The following is a 9,294-nucleotide window of genomic DNA, read 5'->3' as shown; positions in this document are numbered from 1 at the left end:
TTTGCTAGGATGTCACACCAGTGACACATTCTTAGCTGTTTATAAGATGCTATTTAGATTTTTCTTTGAATTTAAGGTTCTGTTGTTAATTCTCTGTGAAGCTGACTGATTTGATATCATTTTAAAGGGTAAAGTTAAAGGTGCTTTAACAACTGTGCTATCTTAGCATGAAGGACAGGAACATGAAGGTGAAGCAACACTGAAACTATCAGAGCTCCTATTTATGACTTCATTACACCAACATAGATCCAGCTACTCTCAAGAGTGAAAAAAAGAAATGAGGAAAGGCAACAAGGGAAAACAATATGTTTATTAAGAGCCATGAAAATGCATAAACTCATTTGTAAATAAATGTAGTATAATTTACCCAGTGAAAAAATAGCTAAAATCTATGAGTAAACTGGATTTTATATTTGAAGTGATTTCACATATTTGATCTCCAGTGATTTCCCCCTCCATCATGATCTATTGGTAGCAGCAGTTTTGCAATGACTATAGAAAAAGCTGTTACCAACAGTCATCACACCAGGGAAAGTTTTCAAGAATGCTCTTCAAAACAAGCAGCGCAAACAAATTCAGATGTCAAGGGATACGGTAAGACCTGGAACTTATCTTCAGAAATGTAAAAAATAAAAATCCCACACATGTATTCCTTAAGAAATGAAAAAGCAAAACTACATTTTGATCAGTGAAAAATATTATAAGGATATATAAAACATTCTTAACCAGTGATCGCAGTAATTACATTTATAAATGTTCATTCAAGTACTATTGTTCAATAAACATTCAAATTCTCATTAAAAGTAACACTAGATGTAGACACACCTGGACAATGCTTCTTTTGATTTAGCAACAATCATGTCAACAGGAGGCAAGTGACCCTTAAAATACTGTTGTTGGCTCTGTTTTATTCTATTTGTCTGTGAATGATTTGTTCACAGTCTGTATTTTTTTTTCTGCAAGGACCCGAGGAATAACTCACAATAGCTAATTAAGAAATCATTTCTATAAAATGATTCTCAATATTACAGAAACAGACATTCTAAAATACAAGTGTAGCTCAAAAAATAATAGGGCAGAATCAGTTTTCTTTGGCAAGAAATTGCTAATTCCCCACCAAATGTTGGTTTGCTGTTGTGCAGACACTATCAGAAACTTCTTTGGTGTTTACCAAAGAGCTACTTAATAAGCTGGAAAGATTTCATAAGCTATGTTGTCACAATCACAATGTAGAGCTTATGTCAAAGTTGTGCTGAAATCAATGTCATTTGCTGGATTACTGTTGTTAATAAGTCTTTCTTCAAAAAGTTCCCTCCTAATTTTGGCCTGAGTCTCAGGCTTTAATAAAAATTCCTTTATCTGTTTCACTTTGGACTTCAGACCCATCGTTTCTCGATGCAAAGCTTCATTAATTAAGTCTCGAATTCCAATAGGTTTCTTGCCTAAGAAAAAAAAATTATATAATACATTTCATTAAATATGGCATACTGACTTATCAAAATAGGATTAAAAAAACTTTAAAATGTTGCCCACATTTTATAGAAAAGGTTGCATTTCACCAAAAATATATCATTTACATGAAACATAATTTACTATAAATAAAGATCACTGCATAGCAACAACACACTTAGGACAAAAATGAAACATTATGGACTAATTGTACAAATGACAATTTCAACAGTGATTATTTTAAACTTAGCACTTGATAGCTGTGTGTGAGAGTTCTGGCCTCAGATAAAGTAGTCAAATGCCCTGCGAAGTAATATAAATGGCAGTATTCCATTGATGGCAAGGCCTCTTTTACAGCCTTTAATTTGCGTCCAGGAGGCATAACCCAAAGTTCCCTCTCCCTTGTGCATGGCTGAGGGCGAGCAAAACTTGAGCCATTCTTCTTTCATCAATTAACTTCCTCTGCCAGTCCCAGCACTCTGTTTTTCTTCTGTTGTGTTTCAGAAATGCAAACACATCGATCATGAATATATTAGGCAATCTCCACAGATTGGACCAGAGAAACTTAAATAGCACGCTGCAAGTCAGTCCCTAGACTCAGCAGAGGGGAGCAGGGAGGCTTTGCACAGAGACATGGGGGCCTGCGTTCTGGCCTCATTTTCTGTTGTTCTCATTGTCATTGCCATTCCGATCAGCTGCTTCAGTTTTCACAGAGCTCCCCTCCCCTGGCTTGTTTTTATTCTGTGTTTCCTCCAGATACTGCTGGACAGCCTTGAGCACCGCGTTCTCCACCAGCCTTTTACTGAGCCTTACTAGTTCAGCGTCATCAGGCTCCCCTCCGTTCTTTTCACCTACATTCCACAATAGAGAAGAGAGGTCACTGAGATCACATTGCCATAGAAACTTGGCATGCAGGGGCCGGCTAGTTCCATTAGTTAAAAAGAGCAAGTGTAAATTGGATCTATAAATTCAAGAACAGTGGGTTGGCTTTTCATTTGGTATTTGCGGAAGCAGAAGCCTGTCTATTCCTGAAGCCTTCAGATTGAAAAGTAGTTCATTAGTCCCAATCTAGACAAGCTCTACCTACCAATGTGGGATGTTTCCCATTTATATGTGAATTTCTGTTCTCTCATCCAAGGCTAATTACTACTACTAACGTCCATGTCCCTACCACGTGAAGTCTCAGACATGTGAATTCACACTAAGTAGACCTATGTCTGCTTCTCATTCTCCAATATCAAATATCAGGTTGTCAAGATTTCCCCGGCATCTCATTACTTAAGATCACTAATTTAAAAATGCTTGGCCTATAGGTTGGTTGTTAATAAATGCTCAGTGCCGCCATGAAGATAAAGGCAGTCACTACCACTAGGAATTGGTTTAAAATAAGCTTGTAAGAATAATATTCTTTTTAATTCCAGTGCTATCACTGCAATTAGGAAATTCTTCAAAGAAAAATTAGGATTATAATGGTAAATTACTAGATGTAAATATTTTATGGTCATTTTACTTCCTTGATAGTAATGATCCAGGTCTAATTATTCCATCTTTTGCTTTACTCTAAAAGAGCTGGTTTCCAACTATTCTCATGGTAGACATTTCCCAGTCACTCTCTTGTCTCCCTTAACTGGGGAAAGAAACTAAGGGGCTCCTTCCCCAGTTAAGGGAGACAAGGAAGAGAGTGACCATTCAGTGCTCAATCTTCTCCCATCAAGCTGGGGACCCAGGAAAGAACAAGGTTGGAGGCAAAGAAGTCACAGGATGCTTGCATACTAAGATCAGCTCAGTTTTGGAAGACTACCCATGGGTTCCAGAAGGCAAAGCCAGTGTTGCGTTTCCATCTCTGGGTCTGGGACAGGCAGACACAAAGGGTGTGAGCTGGAAGATGGACACTACTTCCTGTACTCACATATAATAGGGATTGAAGAACAGAAGCAGGTAGGCCAAGGGTGAGAACTGGCCCCCAACCTTGTTTCAGAGCCCCTACTTGTACGTAACACCCATCAAGACCAACCATCCCCATCATTCCTAGCAACAACCCAAGCAGAAGAGAGGGTGGGATAAGACCCATCTAGAAACACTAATAGTGGGAACCCTTAGCAACTGCCTTCTCCTCAAATATGGCAATATGGCATCCCAGACCCATGATCAGAAGTCCAAGATAGAACACCTGCAGTGCAAAATATGTTTAGAATTGAGTAAATGTCAACTCAGTAATAACTAAATATAACTTACTAAATAATACTATTAAAGTAAAGAAAATCATAGATAATGTATTTACTATTAAAGAAATTCATTGGTAATGTCATCTTGGGTGGCAAGTTAAGACTTTTTGTTTATCAGTCAGAGTTAATGAATATATTGCCTAATATCTAGGGATTTTATTTCAACCTTATAACACGGTGTTTATACTCTATAGACAACATCTCCAAATGAACGTGGAACTGTTTGTATAATGACTCTTCCCATTTAAAAGGGAAAAATCCAACTGCAAATGAAGGAATACTTTTTTAAGTACCCTCCAAAACACTACACTGTAAATGACTGTCTACATCTGCCATCCTACTTGTGCTCTGTATCAAGGCCAGACATTGCACCCTGGGAGCTGTTCCTGAATCTAGTCAGCTTTCTCATCAGCAAGATGACAGGGTTGAATCTGAGTCTAATAAATGGCTCAACCTCCAAATCCCTTTGGGGGCTAATGTTCCATGATTCTGTGATTTCTACTAGTCCACAGTGAAGTGTCTCTATTATCTTTTTTTTTTTTTTTTTTTTGAGATGGAGTCTCGCTCTGTCGCCCAGGCTGGAGTGCAGTGGCGCGATCTCTGCTCACTGCAAGCTCCGCCTCCCGGGTTCCCGCCATTCTCCTGCCTTAGCCTCCCGAGTAGCTGGGACTACAGGCGCCCGCCACCTCGCCCGGCTAGTTTTTTGTATTTTTAGTAGAGAGGGAGTTTCACCGTGTTAGCCAGGATGGTCTCCATCTCCTGACCTAGTGATCCGCCCGTCTCAGCCTCCCAAAGTGCTGGGATTACAGGCGTGAGCCACCGAGTCTGGCCTCCTATTATCTTAAACACAAGAATCTTCCTACAAAAAGCTAATTTTGGCCAGGCACGGTGGCTCATGACTGTAATCCCAACACTTTGGGAGGCTGAGGCAGGCAGATCACGAGGTCAAGAGATCAAGACCATCCTGGCCAACATGGTGAAACCCCGTCTCTACTAAAAATATAAAAATTAGCTGGGCGTGGCGGCTTGCACCTGTAGTCCCAGCTACTCAGGACGCTGAGGCAGGAGAATCACTTGAACCCAGGAGGCAGAGGCTGCAGGGAGCCAAGATCACGTGACTACACTACAGCCTAGCGACACAGTGAGACTCCATCTCAAAAAAGAAGAAAAAAACACTTGAACCCAGGAGGCAGAGGCTGCAGGGAGCCAAGATCACGTGACTACACTACAGCCTGGTGACACAGTGAGACTCCATCTCAAAAAAGAAGAAAAAAAAAGTGAATTTTCCCTTCTGACATCTTATTTTCGTTTATGCTGTTATTACTATTTGAGGCAGTCAAGCTCAAAACAAGATTGTAGCCATCTTTGATGCCTTCCTTTCCCTCATTAATCCCCTTAATTACCAAGCTTTGTCAATTGTGCGTCATGATTTCTCCCATCTTCAATGCGCCTGGTATAAAACCTCTAGATTATTATTTCTAAAACATCTCTTTCACTCTTTACAGGGAAATGTCTATCTGTCAAGCCTTTCCAAAATTTGCCTTTCCAGCCTGATGGCCCACCCCTGCACACCTCCACTGTCAGCTTCCAACATCTCCTCAGAGGCTTCCACACCATTCCCAATTTCGAGACAACCCTCTCTCTCTCTCAGCAATTAGAATCCCATCTACTCCATGAAGCCTTTCCTGATTAGCTAATATAGTTTGGATTTGTGTCCCCACCCAAATCTCCTGCGGAACTGTAATCCCCAATGCTGGAGGAAGGACTTGGTGGGAGGTAACGATCACGGAGGTGTGTTTCCCCCTTGCTGTTCTCACTGATAGTGAGTGAGTGCTCATGAGATCTGGTTGTTTGAAAGTGTGTAGCACCTCCCCGCTCTTTTCTTCCTCCTGCTGTGGCCATGTAAGATATGCCTGCTTCCCCTTCACCTTCTGTCATGATTGTAAGTTTCCTGAGGCCTCCCCAGCCATGCTTCCTGTACAGCCTGTGGAACCATGAGCCAACTAAACCTCTTTTCTTTATAAATTACCCAGTTTCAGGTATTTCTTTATAGCAATGCAAGAATGGACTAATACACTATCCTAGCTGTAACTGATGAGCCTCCACTGGACTCTAATAACTCTCACTGCGTGTATAGTACATGGCCATTTGGTCATTCATTGAACAATTGTGTACTGAGGATCTATAAGGATACAAAGCAGTGAGCAAAACAACATCCCACTGGGTTTTTTTCTTAATTTCTTTACAAATTATGAGAATTATTTATTAATGTACTTATTCAACATTACTGATTCAGTATCTGCTCTGCTAAAGACAGTCTTGAGTATAGAAATTATATCCTCGGCTTCTCAGTTCTCTCTCCCTCTGCTAACATAGGACACCAATTATTCATCACAATAAGAGCTCAATACATTTTGTTAGTCAAGTGAATTGATGATTGAAGTCCTTGAAAGCAATAGCAACATTTAAAAATGCTTCTATCTTCCTATAAGGACCGCACCCGAATGATCAGAAATTTACATTTAATACTAAATTTAAAACGTGAGCAGAGAATTCTGGAATCATTTAACTATCCATGTGAAAAATCTACTTCCACTTCACTTGATGAACCTGTCAGTAAGACAAAATATCCAACCTAAGGGACAAATATTAGCTACCTATAATAACTAACTAACTAACCAACCAATCAGAACAATAAATTTGCAAGCCAATCTTCTAGATCTGTCCTGGACTCTTGCCTCCCTTTATGATTTCCACAAAGTATCCTCAGACTATGACCATTAGCCCAGGGATGAGTCTACAAGAAGGCTTATCACAGAGCCCTGCAATAATGCAGCAATTCAAAAAATAGACATTTTCATTCCTGTGAGATCTCATTTGTGTTCCCACTCCTAGCAGACTTAATTCATATTAATTAAAAACAGGGATCTTAAGATTAGAATTATGCTGTATTTTTCTTCTGCCAACTACCTGACAAGTATCTGTCTCTCTGAGTTCTCAGACAAATGGCTCCACTCATTTTAACTGTAGCTCCTTCAACAATGGCAGTTCAACATGCTAGTGTAACATATACAAACTGTCTTTTGATATTCCAACAGGAGTACATATAAAAAATATCGCCAATGTAAGCAACACACTCTTGATAGGAATATTCTTTTTTGGACTACAGGGTTACTTAATATCCTACCTAATAAAATGACAGATTAATAGCCTTTGTCTTTGACATTGTTACTTTAGAAATCCCCCAGAATATCCTTGATCATTTTCTTAGGAGAATAGTAAAAATATAAAAGAAAGGTCACAAAAAATTCTTTTAAGCACACCAAAACACAGCACTGGCCCTAAAAATACAGACTTAAGAAACTTTTCAATCAACTTCAAGTTGTGGCATCATTCACCCAGGGTTTGTACCTATGATTCCATTTTGTTTCTATTAACCCGAGATCTCTGATACCAAATCAATACAGGGATGGAATTTATATCTGTGGTTACTGAAAAGAAAATAAATAACTCCTTTGTGGTAGCAAAAATATTTTACACCTACTGAGAAAACTGAAGGTCAACATTAATGTGCTTCAGCTGGTCTTATGTGTGAGTTGACCCAACACAGCTTAACTGATGTCACAGGAAGGGCTCCAGAAACCATCACCACACCCTATCCACTGCCAGTATCTAGGGGCCCATTTGTCCTGAAAAGAACAAATCAGGCTAATTTTTTGGAAAAGGGAACAAAGAAAAATGTTCATTACAATACAAGATAGAGTGCAACCATGTTAAAATAATAACATTCAAACACTAAACATGAAAACATTAAAAGCTCTCACTTGCTCACATCCTAACTATCAAAAACTTCATTCGGTATCTGAACGAAGGCTTCCTAAGCATCCTCCCCTTCACTGGAACTTCCTGTTCCCAATGCATAAGGGTGTCCTCCTTAGAAGTGGATTTTTTTTTTTTTTAACTGAGCTTACCTTTTCATTGGTCCATCTAACTAAAAAGAAACACTAAATATAGATCCGTAGGCTATTCAAAAAGTTAGAATGGCACACTCAGCTGCCTTGTACACTACCTGCAACTGATGTGAGGAAGGACAGATCAGGAATCATCCTCAACTGTACATTTCAACTGACACTGTCCTGGGACCCTTATTTGCCAAAAGTATTAGCTGCAGTACCCCAGAAAACAGAGTTCCTGCAAATACAGCTCCCTCCTCTCACCAAAAACCAAAACTCACCACCAACACATACACACCAGAAAATTTTATAATTAAAACACTAAAACCGTATTTTAAAACATTTTCTATAATACAAATTTCAAAAGGGAAGGAACCATGCCTTTGTAAGATGTATTCTAGATTCGGTAGCACAGAATAAATTTTTATATGTTTTATGTAAACATGTTGCTGTATGTACAAAAGGACATCCCCACAGGGGTTTTAGAGACCACTACACTGTATGTCCCTCCACCCAAACCCACCCTCATCATTTCTACACTGGGGATGGTAGGGGTAGAATGCAGCTAAACTGAAAATCAAGAGTAGCCTTGGGAGAAGAAACAAAGGGGAGATAAAGTCTCAACAGGCATTTGGCTTCCAGTCTGAGTGGGCTGGGGTGGTGATTCCAGCCTCAGCCAAAGTGTCATAATGACAAACGTTATGAACCCTTCAGGCCTTTTGTAAACACAGCAGGTGCTGGCACATTCAGAGTCTTCATTTCTTTCCGCTGTTCCCCAAGATGCTGTCTGAAGCCAGTCCCTTGATCCACACATCCTTGTAGGAATCCCCAAACCACATGGTTCAGGATGATCCCTATGTGCCCTCCACATGGCTCCTCATATGGTCACATCAAAGATGGCGGCAGACATGCGATGGACGTTTGTAGGCCACGCAGCCTACCTAAGAACCCCCCTGCTTCCCCTTTCCTGATATCCCAGAACAGCCCCTTAGAGACTTTTCTGTCAGTCTGTGACATCAGTTCTCTGACTCTATAAATGATTCTCATTGCTACCTATAAAATTTCTGCAGATAGCTGTCATTTCTTACTGGAAATCTTAGAAAATACTGACGGTGATATGACAGAACTCCTAATGTGTTTGCAAGGAGAGAAAAGCAAAATATACCTTCAAGTTTGAAATCAAATGTTGGCGTTTTCTATCTGCACAACCTTGTCCGTGACCTCTCTAAACCAAAGTTGGGGTATCACGAGAATGACAATATATACATTGTATTGATGTTATAAGGATTAAATATATGAGAAGTGCCTAAAATGGTGCCTGAAACATAGCAGGCTAGGCTCTCAAAATGTAGGTTATGATTAAATCTGAGTTCAACTTATTTTAAAAATAATATGCCCAATACCTGCTAAATGCCAATTATTTGTTCATTGAACACTTTAGTAAGCATCTATTATGTACCACTACTAAGTATGTAAAAATGAATAAGATACAGTCTCTGACCACACACAAGTCAGTCTAGGAGGATGACCTAGATAATTGCAATAATGATTGCAAAACTATAGGTGAAGTGCTATAACAGAACACACTCAAGGTCTAGTGAAGTTGGGATGGAATAAAAAGGTAAGTTTTAAAGGAGAGGCATTTCAGGTCAATGAATAAGAGTTTC

The 9,294-nt window shown here is 39.6% G+C and overlaps 1 protein-coding gene across 3 annotated transcripts in view; it reads right to left on the bottom strand.

Annotated features, from left to right (window-relative positions):
• Positions 1–290: 290 nt before the first annotated feature.
• AKAP7 (A-kinase anchoring protein 7) overlaps positions 291–9,294 on the bottom strand; it is a 145,717-nt gene continuing 136,713 nt past the window's right edge. The window contains exon 8 of one of the 3 annotated variants that reach the window (XM_023230664.2): positions 291–1,442. In XM_023230664.2, coding sequence (XP_023086432.2) covers positions 1,237–1,442 — 206 coding nt within the window. In that variant the 3' untranslated portion in view covers positions 291–1,236. Of the gene's footprint in view, positions 2,301–9,294 lie in introns of all 3 variants that reach the window. The other 2 variants (XM_023230667.2, XM_023230668.2) reach the window with 2 other exon arrangements.

The sequence above is a fragment of the Piliocolobus tephrosceles genome, chromosome 5, assembly GCF_002776525.5.
Source record: "Piliocolobus tephrosceles isolate RC106 chromosome 5, ASM277652v3, whole genome shotgun sequence".
Lineage (NCBI taxonomy): Eukaryota > Metazoa > Chordata > Mammalia > Primates > Cercopithecidae > Piliocolobus > Piliocolobus tephrosceles.
Note: the sequence above shows the minus strand (reverse complement) of the source record. Positions and strands in the feature narration are given on the sequence as shown.